General features: G+C 31.5%; 1 protein-coding gene and 1 long non-coding RNA gene across 5 annotated transcripts in view; one reads left to right on the top strand and one right to left on the bottom strand.

Annotated features, from left to right (window-relative positions):
• Positions 1-20,830, top strand: part of LOC129806610 (uncharacterized) — a 46,870-nt gene that overhangs the window by 10,171 nt on the left and 15,869 nt on the right. For all 4 annotated transcript variants that reach the window (XM_055855348.1, XM_055855322.1, XM_055855342.1 and 1 more), the window contains 2 exons: positions 12,688-13,072; positions 16,269-17,411. In XM_055855348.1, the coding sequence (XP_055711323.1) occupies positions 12,688-13,072; positions 16,269-17,411 (1,528 nt within the window). The remainder of the gene's footprint in view (positions 1-12,687; positions 13,073-16,268; positions 17,412-20,830) is intronic.
• Positions 7,386-9,632, bottom strand: LOC129806638 (uncharacterized). Its single transcript, XR_008752188.1, has 4 exons — positions 9,560-9,632; positions 9,450-9,494; positions 8,783-8,875; positions 7,386-7,681 (listed from the first exon to the last, which is right to left on the bottom strand). It is a non-coding gene; the product is annotated as an uncharacterized LOC129806638 (long non-coding RNA).

The raw sequence follows: 20,830 nt of genomic DNA, 5'->3' as shown, positions 1-20,830 counted from the left end.
TTAAACATTGGAATTCTAAGTGTTTTCTCATCAAGACAAGTATATCTTGCAAACTTAAAGATTAAAAAAAAAGAAATTTTGACGTTAGATTTTCATTTTATTATTATCTTATCATATTGAATCTGGAGGATGGCTAGACCAATTTGATATGTGATTTGAAGGAACATAGTTGAGGTGTCATCGACCTAAAAAGATATAGAAATATATATTTTTTTAAAGCAAATGCATTGGAAATTAGACCATGAAATAATAATATTACCTAAACCTGTCTCATTTAATTTTATTAGATTTTTATTATAAACTATACGGTGTTATCACATTTGTACGATAAAATTTTAATGTGATTCACATTAATTGCCGCTGATGAGCGTCCAAATGTGTGATTTGTGTCTTTAAATTTCTAATTATTTAATATTTGTTGTATTTATTAAGCAAAAGGTAGATTTGGTTCACAAAAAATTGTTTAAATTTATTTATAGCATTAATGCGAAAAATTAATGTGAAACATATTATTAATGCTTTAGGTCAATTTAGACCAATTTTTGCGGGACAAGACTAACTATTAGATTAATAAATAGATGGAATTCTAAATGTTTCGTGATTCTAATAGTGTCTACACACTAGAAGCAATTTTCGTCAAAATTTGCCTTTTTTTTTTAAATCTGACGTTTCTGCCTACAACAAGCGCCTGACAAGTTGGCCTTTTTATATGGAGCTATTTGAAGCCAATTCCTAAATTGATCTCGAACTCAGCTCACAGTGCTCCAAGGAAAAATTTATTTAAACAAAAATTTAGTATATTTATCCCTCCATACGGAAAGGTATCTTATAATACGGAAAAACTTCACTTTTTAAATATTCAGCATAACTATCACGAGTGCAGAAAAATTCCCATACGCATTTGTATGTGAAAGCAAGAAATTGGCTTCAACTTTGAAGGCCACTCGCCGGGGACTAGGCCTACAAGGATAGGGGAAATTTTCTTTAAAAAGGCATTTTTTAAAGAAATTTTTAATTTTTAATTTTTATTCATATTCATGATATCCCGTATTATTCACGTAATTTTTTAATCAAATCAATCAAGTAAATACGAATTTAGATTAATACGATATATATATCGTATTATGCCATATCAGGAAGATACGATGTTTCGATACTAAAGAAGATATAATAAATGTCCACTGAGAGAAATCCGAAAAAGTTAAAATAACATTCCGGAAATGTCTATTTTACCCTGTAGTATTGATCCTAAATCGGTGTAAATATTACCCTTTTTAGGTGTATTGGGGGTTAAAGTTACCCTTCTTCCATGTTAATTTTACCCTTAAAAAGGTGTAAAATTAACATAAAAAAATGTTAATATATTTTTACACCTAAAAAGTGTTAAAGTTATAAGGGAAAAAGTTAATCGCACCCTCTTTTTTTTCTCAGTGTCGTAATAAATTACTTTACTTACCATCATGTCCTTTATTTTGTGTCCTATACCTATATGATAGGAGATCAGGCTAAAGGCATTAACCATAATTTTGGTAGAAAGGCGGAGGATCGACAGGAGGAGATCCTGTTGAAAAGGAATATACGACATTAGTGGATTTTTATTACAATTTCATCTATTGGAATCGTCTTGAAATTTCATGTCCTTATACAAGAATCAAACTATATATTTATGCCAAAGATTATCACGCATTACTTAATTGCGATCATCATAGTTTGCAAAACTATTCATTCTTTGAATTTCAGTTTTAAAACAAAAATATTAGGGTTGTGGCATTACTTATAGCCTCTCCACACTTATTTATTTATATATCAATAAACAACGTTTTATGCCTGTGAGACTTATATCCTAGACAAACTTGCGACTTAGCCGAGAGACGATTTAACGTAATTATAATCAAAATAATGATTTGCCTAGATTCCGATTAGTTTCCCACTAACTAAGCCATTGCTCGGTTTAAGCCAAGAGACGGATTAGTCAGAAACTAATGGAAATGTAATCTGATCATTATTTTGATTATAATTACGTTAAGCCTCATCTCGGCTTAAGTCGTAATTGCGTCTAGGACATTACACAATCCAGTTTATTTAACTAATTTAAAAGAAAAAGGTTGTTACTTGTTTGTGAAAAATATTGGTGAAAATTTAGGTCTTTAAAGCAAATTATAAGTGAATCGGTAGTTAATCGAATGTAATTCTGAATTTTTACATAAAATTTTTTAGTAATGTGTAAATATAACAGTATACAACAATATATTATATTTCAAAAAATCAACACTCGTAGTTGTGCATTAGTCTAATTCGTAAACTTAATTTAATTTTTTCCTACAAAATTGATTGCAATTGCAGTCATTAAATTCCAGTTCGAAAATTCATTATTCATGCATTTCGTCTACAGTAATTTTATTTATTAACTTTAAAGGAGTAGGGTAGAGACATTGTACACTTATGGATATCCTGCAAAATTCTTAAGTTCTACCTAAAACAGATTTCGAAAAATTATAAAAATATTAATCACATCATAAACCGGTAATTTTATGATTTTTCGAAAACTGTTTTAGGTAAGAACTTCAGATTTTTGCACGCTGTCCATAAGTGTATAACGTGCATAAGTGATGACTCTACCCTAAGGCATTTACGTACCCAGAGTATTGCGCTTAACGTTTAGAATGGGGATATATCACATTTAATACTAATATAAAAAGACATACCGTATCCGTATCGGTATAAAGGATTATATCTGGGAAATGCAGGCCATTCGACGGTCCCATGTCCATGGTGGGGTGGACCACCTAAATGATGTACATAGAATAGGATCTTTCCACTTAGAAGAGGAATATATTTTACTTATTACTAATTTAAAAATACATACGGAAACTTCTCCCATAATAGCGTCGGTAACCACGACGTCTGGGATATGCAGGCCATTCGACGTCCCTATATCCATAGAATGGACCACCTAAAGGAATATATGATGTTTTCATTTTTATAGTATTATTCTTATTCTAACATTTAATTAGGCTTAGATCAGAAGAAAATAAATAAAAGTTTTCTATTCTAAGGAGAGGCAGTCATATTAGGTAGACTCTTAAAAATCTCGTCTATCCAATCTACGTACTTAACTTTACCAGGATTTGGAAACCTCGTATTTTACATTTCCTATTTTACATGTTCATATTGCACATTTCGTATTGTGGAAACTTCGTATTCTAAGATATTTCGTACCATTTCGTATTTTACATTTCGTCTTTTATACATTTTGTACAAAAATTGAACATGCGGTACTGGTAACTTCTCAAAGTACATAAAATTTCCTTTTGCTCCAACAGGTGCTACTGACAACTTCTCAAAGCACAGAAAATTTCCCATAATTTTATTTTATAAGTTTCTTAATGATGTGATTTCTTTATATTATTGAAATGGAAAATTCTACTTACGAACCATCCTACGTTGTCTACGACGAACCGAAGTCCCTTCTAAAAAGATGAAGGAACAATAATAAGAAATATGAAAAACCTAATCTTCAGCAACAATCTTACCAACTAAGAACAAGAGTAACAACACAAAATTAACTATCAGTAACCACTTCATTTGACTTCAAATTAACTTGCGAATTATGGTTTTCTACCGATCTTTATATACTTTAATTTTTTATTATGATTACTTTTATCAAAGTCAAAAGGAGTTGAAAATAAATTATATGCTTAATTGGTTAGTATCCCAGGCAATGGAGCAGAATAATTAGAGTTCATTTCATTAAAATATTTATTGGTTAAACAACTGTAAGACTGCATTATTTTTATAAACTTCCTTGATAATCGTTTGTGATGGATTATTCGACAATCCAATCAGACAAATCTATCTCTTCTGCACATTACTCATCCGTTATGCAATCTGGAGGTGAAAATATAAGAGATAGACACTTTGCATTCAAACGATTTTATATTTAGACTTTAGGATCATTTATTTCACTTTCATAATCATCATATCCCTTCTACTTTTCTGGTACTTTTTATTACTTTCTACTACAAATACTTATGATTAAGAGGTCGAATTAAATAGTTTTTTATTATGTTGAAAAAAGACGTAAAGAAAATATGCTATTATTTTTAGTTTGCGCGACCCACTTAACCCCTTAATCAATAGAAACGATAGGAACAGTAAATTCTACTAGAAATCAAACAAATACAGCATCTCTTTTTTACGTTCAAAGTAAATCGCATTTTTTGTCCTCTTTATTTTAAAAATATTTTCTAAAATTTAAGATAAAAAACAATCTGACGTCTTGCTTGTCGAAAATTCATTTATTCTACTTTTGTTCTATAAAAATCTTCGTCAATACAATACACTAATTTTATTATTATTTAAAGAATCTAAGTAGCTTATCATTCTCAAATAGAAAAGTATATGTGGAACTGGTATAAATTAGAAGAAATTTGGCTTGTGGTTTATAAACGAGAATGACCCTCGGTAACTTAGTTGAAATTCAGCAAAGCATTTTTCATGTTGGTGACTTGAAGTGGCTGGAGTCTGGCCAGTGAACAAGAGGACCTAGAACCAAAGATTACACAGAAAAAAAAGAGGGTGCAATTAACTTTTTTTCCTCGTAACTTTAGCACTTTTTAGGTGTAAAAATATATCAACAATTTTTTTAATGTTAATTTTACACATTTCTAAGGGTAAAATTAACATGAAGAAGGGTTAATTTAACCCCTATTACACCTAAAAAGGGTAATGTTTACACCGATTTAGGATCAATAATGCAGGGTAAAATTAACATTTCCGGAATGTTATTTTAACTTTTTCGGATTTCCCTCAGTGTAGATACATTGTATTTACGGTTTTTAAAATAATTTATATTTTATATTAATTAAATGTGATAGACTTCATGATGGTTTGAAAGGCGAGGCTGAAAAGTTTATATTATTTTAATTTCAATAATAGTAATAGTAATAATAATAACACATATTAGCACTTTAAAAACTCGTGTATGTATGTAGTAAATAACGCAACAATTTGGCTTAACGTACCATGTCCTTTGTTGTCCACTATATATTATTTATCATCCGTAGAAGGGTGGAGGATCGACAGGAGGTGATGCTATTGAAAAGGAATATACAGCATTAGCCGACCTTTATTATAATTTCACCTAACGTGATCGTCTCGAAATTTCAGGTCCATTAAACCAGAATTGAATAACATATGCCAAAGTTTCTCACAACTGTCTATCCAGAACTTAATAAAATATAACTATTTAAAAATGGCAAAAAACAAACGATCAGTAAAAAATTCTAAATGGGCAGTAAAAAATTAAAAAAAGAGCAGTAAAATGTCCAATTATGGTCAGTAAAAAACTTAAATCTTTACAAAAATGGGCCTAATTTACATATTTAACATTTAAAATTGTTCCATATAGAGTGAAAAGCCCTTTATTTTCCCTTTGTCAAAATTTGGACGATAATATCACTGTTTCAATTTTTTTTGTTACTGATCAATTTTAACTTTTTACTGCTCGTTTATTCAATGCCTTTAAAAATTGCAAGATGTATCAAATTTGAGTGAAAAAAATTACATATCGTTCTCTTACTTCAATTTAAAAGGATAAATTTTGAGAAAAAATAATATCTAAAAAAATCGTTTTCATTTGCAAATAAGGGAAAACATCAAATAAAAAGATAAATCCAGATTAAATTACAAATCTCTCAATAACAAAAATTAAGATAAAATGAACTATGGCATTGACAATTCATAAGCGAATGTATGTTTTCACTTTGTATTTTGACAGTCAAACGTGGTTCTATAAAATCATTTCCGAAATTATCTACAAGCATGAAAATGGTCTACAAATTGAAAACCATTTTTGCATTGTGCATATCACGAAAGTTTCATTTTTTAAGCTTTTTGATAATATTATCACTTTATAGTATTAAAATGGAATATTTTACTTACGAGCCATCATGGGTAGTGCATGTGGGAGCGGGAGTGGACTCCCTTCTAAAAAAGTAAAAGAAAAAATAAAAATACAAAAAAAAAAACCTAGCTACTTCAGTTATAACTTTACCAGCTAATAACAAGAGTAACAACACAAAATTCACTATCAGTAACCACTTCATATTTGACATCAAATTAATTTGCAAATGATGGTCTTCAAACGATCTTTATATACTACAAATTTTCATTATGATTACCTTTATGTTGGTTAAAGGGACATGAAAATAAATTAATGTTTAATTGACTGGTATTCAAGTGTGTTGAAGCAGAATTACTCATTGTTTTTTTTTTATTGCTTAAACAATTAAGAAAACCATGTACGTTATTTAATAATCCCTTAGTTTTGCGATACTTATAAACATTCGACTTCCACCTTTAAGGGGGTTATATTTTGTCACAATAACGGCAATCGGACGTTTTGAATTGGAAATTAACGATCAAAATTAACGAAATTGACCCTCTAACAGTGTTTTTTTAATATGCGAAAAAATTCTAAAACAATGTTTTCTAGGATGATTATGATCCAATAAAGTCGAAAAAAAAACATCCATTCTTCATTATCTCTTTTTGTTTAGGCGCTAGGTGTGAAAATATAAAAATTTTTGAAACTCTTTTTGCTTATAAAATTCACATCCTAACAAAGTTTTATGTTCTTTGATCGAGGGAGGAGTGCGTCCCACCTTTGTAAATACTTAAATACAACAATACTTAAATTTAGAGAAAAAGCATCGTATTAGTTTTCAAAATACTCGAGACCGAATTATCGCAAATCGATTTTTCGATTAATCGGATCTTCGATTAAACTTTATGAAATTAGGATGTCAAAATAGTTGTATTACTCCAGAAATTTTTCAAATTCTGACAATTAGAACCGGAGATATGACCATTTGAAAATTCAGTTTTTGACCTTTTATAGCTCGAGTCAGGGGGTATGGGGGGTTTAAAATTTTTTTAATCGAGAACTCTTAGGCCCGGCTATAACACTAATTTGAGACCGATTGATGCCATAGGGACTGAATTATTGATAAAAACAAAATTTGGGGGTGTTCCAAAATGACAGGAGGAGGGGTTGATCTGACATCATGATCTGACATCATGATCTGACATCATGATCTGACATCATGATCTGACATCATGATCTGACATCATGATCTGACATTGCTCTGACAGCCACCTATCGACGTTTATACTGTGTTGAAATTGAAAACCGCTTGTCCATATTTCTTTCCGTTCTCTCTCCAGAAGCGGTTGTACTCCAGACGGGACGTCTGTCCACGAAAATCGATTTTTAGCGCATATAAAATTTGCGCCCGGTCTGACGATGTTGAATTTCACCTAGGACCACAAAAGCTGAGATTGTAAAGAATCTCAACTAACTATTTATTAAAATCAAAATAATCTTTTGTCTTTTTTGTCTAAAGTTCTTTTATTCTTCTACTTTTATTTCATAATGCTTGCCAATACAAAACCAATTTTATTTTTATTAAAAGAATCCATTATATCATTCTCAAATAGAAAATTATATAAAATAAGCTGAAGAATCTATAAAGTTGACTGGTAGCTATTGGAAGAAGTTTAGGCTATTGTTTGTAGACGAGAAAGACCCTCGATAACTGTGTTGAATATCAGCAATGAATTCTTAATGTTGGTGAGCAACAGGGGATGAAGTCGGGACAATAAACAGGAGAATCTCAACCTAAAAAAAATAGATGCAATTATATTTAGATTTTTGTAAAATAATTTTTAAAAAAAATTAAAAGAAAAGTCTTGAGCTCTTTTAAGCTTTAGGTTAACGTGGTGTATTTCTGGACAAGGTGCTTTTCGGGACATATTGGGTATTTCTGGACACATCAAAAATCCTCTAAATATTTTTTTTTTTTATTATTTTTAAGTTTTATATGAAATTTTAAGCTCTTTACGTATCAGATAAACATAAAACTTCTGAAATTTTATTTAATTTAAAGTGTGAAATACGCGTGAATTGTGAGTATCACATTCCACTTTTTACAAAAACTTCAGTGTGGTCAATTTTGCAGATGTCAACACAAACAGTGCTGAGTTATTTTCGATTTAAACCACTTTACAAGTGAAATTTAAACAAAATTTTTATGAAAGAGTGAAATTTAGACCTTCTACTTAAAGGTAAATAGTAAGGCTCCGTGAAATTTATTTGCTTAATAGCGATTTTTGTCTGTCCCGAAATACCCATTTGTCCCGAAATACACCATTCTTACATCTTTACATTTTTTGCTATTTTGAATAAAAAATTATGCATTTTTTGGTAAGAATCTTATTCTGGATAGAATAAGGAACATATTTGAACATGTTTGAAATTTGAAAGTGTTAAAAAGTGTCCCGACCACACGTTATATTTTGAAGAAGATAATAAACATAGTTAGGGTTAAACCGATTTAGATCTAATATGTGCCGTTTTGTTTGATAACTTTTCCCCATTTTGAAAGCAATTTCATAATTCCACGATAGAGGAAGTTCTCGTCCCTACTGGTAAAAAAAAACTTGACTAGCGCATTATCACAAGTCGAACGTTGATAGAGATGTGTACAACGTTGTCTTGTTGGAACACAACACTCTTCCCGTCAACCAATTCTGATCACTTCTGATCGGTCGTCTGCTGCAATCTGGTCAGTTTTTCTACTTCCATTTTTTTTCTTCGGAAATTACAAGGGTTCAACTACATTTTCTCGATTTTGTATTTCAATATAATGTCGAATACATCGGATACTATGCGCGGTCGGTATTTATGTAGCAAATAACTCGATAATTTAGTTTTACATACCGTATTCTTTGTTGTCCAATATGATCGAAAGCCCTGGCCATTGTTAGTAACCATAAGAAGTGTAGAAGGGTGGAGGATTAACAGGAGGATATTCTGTTAAAAAGGAACATACGGCATTAGTCGACTCTTATTATAATTTCATCCGAAATAATAATTCGAGATTTCATGTCCTTTAAACTAGAATCATACAACATAATGGAGAAGTTTCTCACAAGTGTCTAATTACGAACATTATGTTTTGCAAACTACTTAATTCTTGAATTTTAAAATAATTATACTTTCTTTGCCATGGATCTGAATGAAAACCGATTATGTTGCATCTAAATTTTAAATTTCAATAAACTAAAAGAATTATTTCTGTCAGACTTAAATAAAATACAAGCTATTAAACAACTTTAAAAGAAAAGGGTTTTTACTACTTTGTTACAAGGATTTTCTTAAGTTTTTGGATAGATGGTCTTTTTTCTTTTTTTTATACCGTCATGACGTTATCAGTAAGATCCGGGGGGGGGGGGGGGCATTTACGAGAAGTTATAACATAAGCAACCAATCAATATAAGATTATTTCCTCAATAACTCACAAAACAATTATCATAAGTGTCTTATTTTTATAAGCTTTCTGAGAATGTAATAATTTTATAATATTGAAATGAAACATTTTACTGACCAGCCATCATGGGATCTGGATGCGGGTCCGGGCGCGGACTTCCCTCTAAAAAGTGAAATGAAAAAAAAAATACAAAAATATGAAAACTTAGTGCTCAAAAATAACTTTACCAGCAAACAACAAAAGTAACAACACAAAATTCACTATCAGTAACCACTTCATTTGACTTCAAATAGATTTGCAAATGCTGATTTGCAATCATTCTTTATATATACTTTATTTTTTCATTAATATTACCATTATGAAGGTCAAAGGGACATAAAAGTAAATTAATGTTTGATTAGTAAATATCCAAGAGCATTGAAGCAGAATAATTAGAGTTTAATTAATTAGATTTTTTATTGCTTAAAATGCATTTCAAAATTGAAAATAAAATCATCTTCGGAATTTGGTATGGGTTTTCCAAATTCAATTTGTAAATTTTCCAGGACACCTGAACTTGACAGACTCATTTATTATGAAATAGAAAATCACTAAATAAAAACACATTTTGCAAAAATCAAATTAATTTGAAATTTATTTCTAGTTTAGAATACTTATAAATTCTCTAGAGATTATAATTGATCAATAGAAGCAGTGAATAGAGATCAAATAGACAGTCTTTCCGTACAGAAGTAGATCTTGAAAAATTCGAAAATCTATTTGAATCTATTTGATTTTTTTGTAACCAAATATATAAAATCTTATCAATTTTGTATACAATTAGGGTATGTATGCCAAATTTCGGCATAGTTGCATATAAGTACCGAAGTCCTAAGTTTGAAATGCAATATCTTTAATTCATATTGATATTTTTTGGTACGTCCTTTTCGGGAGGGTTGTGTGGAACCTTGAATACTAGTTTATTATCTTTGTTTTCTTTAAATCAATTCCTAAAATATTGAAAAATAAACAATAATATGAACATTGCTTTGGGTAGTATTCCGGCCACTTTGAGTGAAATACCGGCAACCTTTTTTTCTGACACTTTTGTGACGCAACGGATAGAAAATTTCAAAACGTCAATCGAAAAGAGTTTAATATTTACTTTGATACGTTTATATGACCCACAAGCCTTGAGATCTTCCGTGTAATTTGTCCTGAAGATCTGAAGAGCAGCATCTCCAATTTACGCGCAGATTGCCGTATCAATTTGCCCTTCCTGAACTCTTCCAATACCTTTTCCACATCATCTTTTTCATAGAATCGATGGTTTTTTTTCTCTGGAGATTATAGAACTCAGAAATTGAAAAAAACAAACATAAAATGAATAAGAAATTTAGGAAAGCAAAAGATGTTGCCGGAATAGGCAACACTACCTCACCGGAGAGACGCTCACAAAGTATATACTTTTTTACGCGAAATACAGGATCCAGCTGAGAAATTTTACCCGAAATTTAAAGATTGATTCACTATTAACATAAACAGAAACAATATTTAATGAAAACTAATCAATTTTCATGAAAGATACCGAAGGAAAACCTTCACTTCACCACAAATCACAATACTGCTAGAAACACAATCGATCTGTTATATTTTTTGTAAGACTCTTTCCACACTGAGTTTTTACAACGCAATTTAAATTCAAATTATACATAAAATTTAAGGGTCTTTGTGTTAATACATCCATAAATGAATAAATATATAAAAGCAAAATGAATTCATTGACTATTCGAAGATAGCATACATAATTTTAATTAATTTATTTGCATGGCCGAAATTACACTCAAAGTGGCCGAAATTAGAAGCTGGCCGAAATTTGGCACACTTCCCCTAGTTACTTTTTAAACTTACAGGGGTTGGATAACTTCGCAAAGCCTTTTAGACATCACATAATGATTTTTAATGACAAATATACAATATTATGGTTGAGTAATTATTAAATATTATTGCGAAAATTAAAATTATTTGGTTTTGCACTAAACAAATTCATATTGAAATTTTGTAATATTTTAGAAAATACACAGTCTTTTATCAGCTGTTATTGTAAATTGTAAATAAATTTACTTTTTGATAACACAAGGGAAACAAGTATAACTTGTACTAGTAATGTCTTATTTAAAATTATCATTTTAAATGAAATATACCCTACATTTCTTTTTTCTTTCATGATACGCACAACTCTGTTCAAATTTTGGGGTATATTTCTGATTTTCAAGTCAAGCATGGTAATATTTGACGTTGGCTTTAGATAACTGAATTAAAGAGATTCTTCCTGCCACTCACTGAAATGGCTTGTCTTTGAAAGTACTCGCGGGAGTTCACAAGAGCAAAAAAAAAAGTGATTTTTAGCTTATGAGTTAAATTGTTCACCTTGGAGTGTTTTTCTCTCTCTCAAATGACTACCTTTCTGATGTGAAATATAACTCTTCGATTAACTTTTATTTTATTGTCTTTTTTTTTGTGGACAAAAATTGCTTTGAATTAGTTGATGGGAAAATGTTTTTACGCCGTCAAACCAATTAATTTGGTTCAATAGTTTGTGAAACATTTCTCAAAACATTAAAAAATATAAGTATGTACTATGCGTTTAATGAAACTACTTAGAGTCACTGAAGCGTAATTTCTTCAATTAAATGCTACAATTATCGACGTTAAAGAACTTCCGGAAACATTCTAACGCAGTGTTTTTTGAATTATTTTATGAGGGCTGACAAAAATTAAGGTTCTCCCACACAAAACATTTCTTGTTTTTAAGCAATATCGTTGAATTTTACTTTTTTCAAGCTTGTTCTCAATAACATTGAAGAAATGTTTGAATTTTGATGAATGTTCAGAAAAAAGTATGCTTTCAAGTGCATACAACTTATTACTTGATTTTAATTAGGATGATTGGTTTTAAAATCACGCACAATTTTCTGTTATAAGCATTGACCAACCTTCAAAGATATTTTTAAGTTTTAGGCAAAGATTTAATATTCTTTTTCATTTTTTTTTAATAAATGTATTATGCATAAAACTAAATGTATAGCTTTCAAGCCTTCTATTAATATCCAGAATAGCACTTTTATTGGAAAATTGATATACCTTGCTATAAATTGCACCTTTGGGAATGGTATGTTCTGTAGGTAATAATCTAATGGTAGTATGAGTGGTAATAGAGTTGCTTCCTCGTAGAAAAGATCAAATAGCCAATTTTTCACCACATGACACACGCAAGGAGTCATGATTAATTGAATTCAATTGACCTCTAACAGTGGTGCAAAAAACTCATATATAATATGTCATATATCTTTTTTTTTGTATGCAATTTGTATAGGAGTTCAAGAATGAAACACCAGGAAATATTGAAGTTCCCCGCACAGAATATCCAATCTTTGGTGCACTCTCTAACCACGTTGGTGGTGATTTAGAAGAAACAAGACCATCAAATCATGTTGGTGCTGTTCAAGCGGCAAACATTTGCACAACCAATGGATCTCATTCACCACCATTGATCGTGAATGTGAATGAAGTGCAGACAAATCATATTTATTCAGCACCAATTAATCATGACTTTGACAACAACAATGGCCCTATATCGCCATCCGACATGGAGAATATTGAGAATAACAATGCTGGTGATTATATAGCCAATCGAAATGAAATTGGTGTTGTCGTTGAGCCATCTATAAATGCCATTAATAGGAATATTGTTAATTCAGGTAAATTGATAGAAAAGGAAACCGGTGTAACCTTTAAAGTGCCGTAAATATGTTTTTTAATCCTATATTTTTCATATAAATAGGGGAAACATTTCAGGCTTCGTACATACTTTGAACACAAACATTTCATATTTTTCGATATTTTTGTTAATGAATCTGACCTAGTGGCAACTTATTTTAATAACTAGTTTAAAATCACACAATGCCTGAAAAAATTAGGACCGATTCATTAGAGGAATATGGAAAAAATATGAAGTATTTGAATGCTTCATATTTTTCCTATGCGAAGCCTGAAAAATTTCCCCTAGTATCCGTTTTTTTTTTCTGAGTAAATTCTGCCCAAATGTTATTTTAGGTCACGTCCCATTCAGGATTTATGACTTCAAAAATAGTTTTTCTTTTTAACAATGGAATACAAAAAAAAACTAAAAAAGAAATAGATTTAATTCAGTTAGTAATGATTTTGGTACGCCTTTTATATCGGAAAGATCTCATGAAAACAAAATTCACCGCAAAGAGATTTGCATATCTCCATCTTATTCTTTCACACTTTCCTTCTTGTTCTTTTGAATGTCACAAAATCTTCAATTGAGTTGAATTCAATTTGGGTGCAATAAAATGATATAGGCACATGTAAAACGTTCGAGAAAGTCAGGGATATGAATTTTGACTTAATGGAATTCTCCTGATCCAAAAAATGTGCAGAAAATATAAAAAAAAGTAAATTTTGTCAGTTATGCCTCGGGTAAGCAAGGTCTTTGAGATCAAGCATGTCCCACTCTTGTGCTCAAAATTCGATTGACCTAAATTGAATATTGATGGCTCCAGCACACTTTTTAGATCGGGAAAATTTCATGCAGTCGAAATTCTAATCCCTTTCTTACACACTTTAAATATGTCTATCTCATTCTTACACACTCTTCTTATTTTGAACATCACACCAAAATAAATTTAGTTCAATCGAATTTGGAGTACGAAAAAATGAGACAGACATACGCAAAATGTGTGATAGGAGAAGAATGTGAATTTTGATTTCATGAAATCTTCTTGATCTAAAAGGTGTGTCAGCGCTATAATGCTTAAAAGATCAATCTAATTTGATGTTCAAAAAAAGAAGAAGAAGAGTGAAAGAGTGGAATAGATATCTGCTAAAATATTTGAGAAAGAAAGAGATGTAAATTCTGATTTCATAAGAATTTACTGATCCAAAAGTTGTGCTTGAGCCATTTGTCCCTAAAATGGTTACATGTAAAATGAAAACCTTTTTTTATATGCTTTCGCAAAATTTGCATGAAAATTTTATTGTTTTTCAAAATCTAAATTTATGGCTCCGGCACACCTTTTAGATCAGGATAATGTCATGAAGTCGAAATTCGCATTCCTTTCTTTCTCACTTGTTTTGAATGTGTCTATCTCATTCTCTCGCACTCTTCTTCTTCTCTTAAACATCATTCCAAATTCAATTTAGCTCAATAGAATTTGTCATTAGTGAGCGCAAATAAAAATATAAAAGTTACCATACAATGGATCCCTGGGCATATAAATATTAAAGGAAATGAGAGAGCTGACAAAGCAGCTAAGGAAGCAATGAAGGATGGGATATATATCTAATGTAGCTTAAATAGAAAAGAGGTGGACAGAATAAGAAAAGAATTCATGTGGAAAAAATGAACAAATTTGTGGAAAAAATAGTGAAACTAAAGGAAAATTCAACCATGAAAGACAGGGAATATTAGAAAAAAACTGTGGTTTAAAAATATAAACTTAAGAAGTGATCAAATAAAAATAATCCAAAGGTTTAGAAGTGGACATTGCTGTGACAAGAAGTTTCTAAAACTAATAAAAAAGAGGACACAGAATTATACGATAAGTGCGAAACCGTGGAAGATATAAATCACATAGTGATCCAATGCAGAAAATTTAATGCGATAAGAGAATGTATAAGTGCATTAATAATGAAAAAGTGAGCATAAAAAATATTCTTAAAATAGCAAACGAAAAAACATATAAAGAGATCTACAAATATGTCAAAGAAATAAAAGTGAGCATATAATAATTCAAAAACTGTGATCGTATAAAAATAATAAGTTATATAAAAAAAGTGATATAAAAAAGAGTGATAATAAGTAAGTGATAAATAAATTTAAAATATAATATAAAATAAAATAGTGAAATCGAGTGAAGTACATGGAATAACGGAAAGTTTAAATTTGAACTAAGTGAACAAAAGTGGCTATATATGGACCCGAGTGAGTCCGACAGCCTTACATAAAATAGAAGAAGAAGAAGAAGAATTTGTCACAAGAAAGAATGAGATAGTCATATGCAAAACATGTGAGAAAGAAAGGGTTGCGAATTTCGACTTCATGAAATTTTCCTAATCTAAAAGGTGTGCCGAAGCCATTAGTATACTTAATTTAATTTTATCTGATCAATTTTTCTTATTGGTACCTTAAGTGCGAGTGACTTTGAGGCCCTCCTGTTCGTGAGATTTACTTTACTTCTAGAACTTAAGGATGGTCTTTACCGATCTGATCCACCGTGTCTGTTCGGTGAGAACCGTTCTTAAACATTAGAATTAAAGAAAAGCTTACGAATGATACAGTACTCCAGGTAGAGTCAAGGCACTTTTATGAACTCATTGAAATTCAGAAGAATCTAAGAGGATTTTGTTTCTTAAAGAAGACGCCACATTCTTCGTAAGACCTTTCGTTTTATGCTACCACGCCTCTTTTTAACCACGCCCACTTTTTATATTTGTATCCAGAGAAAATCTCCAATTTCTCTGCTGTTTTGATTATAGGAAGTTCTGGAAAACGCTAATTTTTTTTCTGAACTTCAATTGAATGCTATAATGTTTTTGTTATTGGTTCGGATTTTATTAGGGGTGTGGTCTATTTTTCAATGACAATTTATAGTCGTGTATATTTTATTCAAATATTTAGAGTAATTTACCCGAGTAACCTTGCATTTCCTTACGTATCATTGAAAAATATAAATTCCTACTTTAAATTTAGCAACAAATTCTGAAGTAGGCGTGGTCTTATATTCTTTTAGGGTGGAGCTTAAATATAATGTAAAAAATACCAAATCTGTGCGAGATATTTAATTTATATGAAAAAAAATTACGGCATTTTGATGGTGATGCCTCTGTAATTAAGAGAAGGATATTTTAATTGATTTATTTACTTTGTAGCCCCATCCCATGAAGATGCCATAGTACATGAATCGTGTGTTGTTCTTGATATTGAAGAGGTGTCTGGTGTGCCAAATACACAGTTCGATAGTGATTCAATGTTGCCAGTTATAAGTACAAAGAGTCAATCATTTTTGGAGAATCTCAATCTGAGATGTGAATTTAGTCAGGTAGAGAATGTTTCCAAGGACGATGGCAAGGATTGCGATACAAAGTCCATAGATAGTGGGTCTATTAGTGAGGAGGGATCGGGAAATAGTGAAATTGAGGAAGCTCTTATGGCACTGCAGGATGCCATTGCAGATGAAGATACCTGCGATTTAAATGATGACGATGATACAGAGGCCACGTACGAAGATGTACTGAAGAATTTGATGGTGGATAATGTTGAGAGAAATGGTGAATGTGGAGATGAATGCAAATATCGTGGTGATATTGATGAGATTGAGGCAGTAGCGATAAAACTCGTTGATTCTGTGCTATTTGAGAGTGAAAAAATTATTGGTAACTTAAAGGAGGATAGCCATAAGGTGCCAGATACAACGGAATTGCTGGAAAAATCAGTGGATTCCCTTGAGGAGACATTTTTTACAACCATGCAGAGCAATAAACTTCTCCAAAGTACTCCAAGTGTCACTAACAAAGTGACTCATATTGATACAGATGTTATTCAACGTGTTCTCTTTGATGATGACAATTCCAACATTGAAATCAATCCTGAGGCAGGGGCTACCTTTGTCAAGCCAACAGATGGGACATTTGTGTGTGAACGTGAAGGTGATGGACCTACAATTGTGATTGAAAAGGAAAAGGATGAAGTGATATCAGTGGACCTTACAACTATAACACCAGTCAATACGCCCATTGAAATTAATTCAGCATATACCGTGGATAGTTGGTATCCACAGCCATCGACGTCGAAAGCAGGTCATTCGGGTTGGTTTTTGCACCCACAGAAGGATGATGCTGAAGAAGAAAATGCCCCAAAGGGTGATGAAACATTCAAGAAAACCACCGGAGATGAGACATTTGAGGTTGCCGCGGGAGATGAAGACGACGACGACGAGGAGAATGAGAGGAATCTCGATGTGACTTTTGATGCACTACGACGACAGCTTGAACAAGTCCTTCCACATGCACAAGGTATGTTAACTATAATAATTTTTAATTAAATTTATTTGATAACTAAATTAATTCCGGACGTTCTACTTTTGAACTTATCTCCATAACTTATTTTTTTATGAAGTTTTCTTATGTGAAAAGTATTTTTTTCGTGAAAAACTAAAAAGCAATCTTATAAATTTTTCATTGGGAATTTTTTTAGGTCAAACTTTAAGAAAAAGTAATATAGGCAATAAACATAATTTATCGATTTTTCAAGAGATTTTTGCAAAGTTTTGGGATTTTGAAGTTGCAAGGAAAAGAAATGATATGTCTGTTCGTTTTTACGATTAATGATAATGATGATATAGGAATAGAGGTCGAACGGTATGAGATATAGACTTTTGCTTATCGATGACCCCCCCCCCCCCATAATTTGATATTCCATTGCATTCTTTACGGTTTTTTGGGGCTTAATGATTGATATCGTATAAAATTCACATTTTTTCTAACTGTTTTTATCATAGATTCACAAATCGTTTTCTAAAGTTCTTGAAAGCTACAATATACAATACTTTTATCAACATTTTATTTTATTTAATTTAGTCAGTAAATATTTAAAAAAAAGTAATTTTTAAATTCGATATGTCTCAAGATAAAGGATTTCAAAATTTCAAGTTAATAAAAATGTTGAGCGCTTTTTTTTAGAACATTTTCCTTACAGGAGCTTTATTTTTGACAAACTTATTGAATGTCTTCGGAATAATTTATGTCCGCTGAACACGAATCCATTGTTCGTTTTAGGTTTTTTTTTCACAGACTCATCTCTATAGTAATTATTTTGGAATAACAAGTAGGGGGAAAAGGGATAGCTTTGAATTGAGACACTTTTAAAATAGGATTTTTTCTTTTATTTTTAAATGGAAATAATTATTATCATAACGTACCTAATTTCCCAATTCGTTTGTGGAACTGAATTATATTATGGTCTGGTCCAGTTCCATTTAGGGTAAGTGTGCCAAATTTCGGCCGGTTTGCAATTTCGGCTACTCTTTTGTTCCTCGAATTTCGATGAATTTTCGTTTTTGCGTACACCAGAGATCATACAATGCAAAACATAACAAAAATGTCGTTTCGACACACGAGATAATGTGAAAAAGACACTGAAAAAATTCTGGGAAGGCAAGAAATTTTAAGAATGAAGGTGGCCGAAATAGGCCACCAAAGCTGTGTCTACATTTTTATTTTATTTTAAAATGGAATAAGAATGATTTGAGTGAAAATGAAGATGATAAACTGCGTATAAAGTCCCAAGCAACACTCCTTAAAAAGAAAGAATAAAAAGAATCAATTTGTATTAAAAATATTACATTTCAAACTTGAGACTTTGGCGCTTACACGCAACTATGCCGAAATTTGGCACACTTACCCTAATTAGAAGAAAAAAGTCCAATTTTAAAAGAACCCCCGTTAAAATGTGCCCCACTTCTTCCTACTAGAAGGCATAGGGTAAAAATTTTACTATAAATAACTCGTACTCGGTTCTCTTTGTTACCTATATTAGCATTCACGTAATAAGAAAATACAGAAAACATACGAGAAATGTTTATTAAGGTGATGTTTTGTCTTGAGGTCGTCTTTTCTACCTTTGATACAGGTTATCTGTAAAATTTATGTAAAAGACCTGAGAAAAACATCACATAATTCCAACACTATCTTATTTCTAATCAAGGTTCTAATAAATGTAATTTTCAAAGGGACGGAAAACGGATTTCAGTCAAAATCCCGAGGAGACAAAATCCCGAATGGGTTGAATTCTTCCCGAAAACCAAAATCCTGAATTGGTCAAAATCCCTAAAAGCCAAAACCTGGATGCCCACTCGGTGTTTTGGTATTCCGAATTTTGGTCGGTACCGCTGCAAAAAATGATTCTATGGCAGCTATTGCTTCTTTATTCGATTTAAATCCTTGGTCACTAAGGAATTTGTTGATTCTTCCGGATAGATAGAAGTCCCTGGAGGTCAAATTTAACAAATACGGGGGACGACCGAGGAGTTCGTTCTTCAAATCTTTGAAATTGGACTGTGTCAAAACAAAACACCTTGTAAACAGGTGTTCCGTCTTGGTGAAAATGATTTTTTACTGCTCAAATTATACAGAGACACAAGTATAATCCCTCGATTTTTCTATCCCCGAAAATTTTCACTTTTCTGTTTATCCTTCTGTCCGTCCAACCGTTGCCAGGTCTAGAGGCCAAACGGTTGGAGACAGCGATTTGGAACTTTCGGGGGATCCCCCATAAGTCGACCTAAGGACTTAACATGCCTCTTATTTTTCCTTAGCCTCTCCTCTTCTTCAAAACCATGTTTTTTAACCAAAAATTAATAAGACTCTCAAGAGTGCATTGCTCAAGTGGATGGGGTTCATGTCAAGCTGATTACAATTGGAAATATATTCGAATTTCTGACAAGTCTGAGCCGGTTCTAATCGATTGGAAATGGAAAATAAATCGCTTAAGAACCGCGCGGTAAGCAATTTTTGTCTGAAAATCCATTTTATTACTCTTAAAATTATTTTGTGGGATATTTTGAGTGATTTATAAATCGGTTTAAATCTGTTGAGATCCGGTAAACGGTACATGATGTGAAAGTACTTTTGCGGTATAGAACTTCGAGCATCCCGTAAAACATGGAACGCTTTGCCACCTCTTTTTAAGTTAGAGGTATATATGGAAGGAATATTCACCTTGACTATTCCCACATATTGTAACATAAAAAAAATTATTGGAGCTGTTTTCAACATAAATAAAAAAGGGTTTTATTTATTTTAAGGGGTTGAGAATAGACAGGTGTGAACTGCTAACTAGGATATGCTAAGCTCGCAACCCCGATTGGGGCAAGCGGTTGACAATAAATGACAAAACGGGGTTTTTATAAGGAAGGAGGGAAATAGGAAAAACTTAATATTGACTTATGTGGGGTCATCGAATACTAGAAGTCGATATCTCTTACTGTTCGGTGACAAGCTTAAGGCCAAATAAAAAGATATAAAAGAAATCAATCAAACTATTTTCAAAAAAGAAAACGTGAACCATTTTGGGTAAGTGTACCAAATTCCGGCCAGCTTGTAATTCCGGCCACTTTTTTTGTTCCTCGAATTTCCATGAATTTTTAGTTTTTGCATACTCTAAAGAGATTGTACAATGCAAAAAAAATAGCAAAAAATGTAGCTTCGACAAACGAGATGATGTGAAAAAGACATTGGAAGAATTCCCGAAGGGCAAGGAACTATGAAAATGAAGGTGGCCGAAATAGGCTACCAAAGATATGTCTACATTTTTATTCATTTTAAAATGCATTGAGAATGATTTTAGAGAAAATAAAGACAATAAACTTTCTATAAGATTCCAAGCAACATTCCTTAAGAAGATGGAATAAAAAAATCAATTTTATATTAACCCA

The sequence above is a fragment of the Phlebotomus papatasi genome, chromosome 1 (assembly GCF_024763615.1).
Source record: "Phlebotomus papatasi isolate M1 chromosome 1, Ppap_2.1, whole genome shotgun sequence".
Taxonomy (NCBI): domain Eukaryota; kingdom Metazoa; phylum Arthropoda; class Insecta; order Diptera; family Psychodidae; genus Phlebotomus; species Phlebotomus papatasi.
Note: the sequence above shows the minus strand (reverse complement) of the source record. Positions and strands in the feature narration are given on the sequence as shown.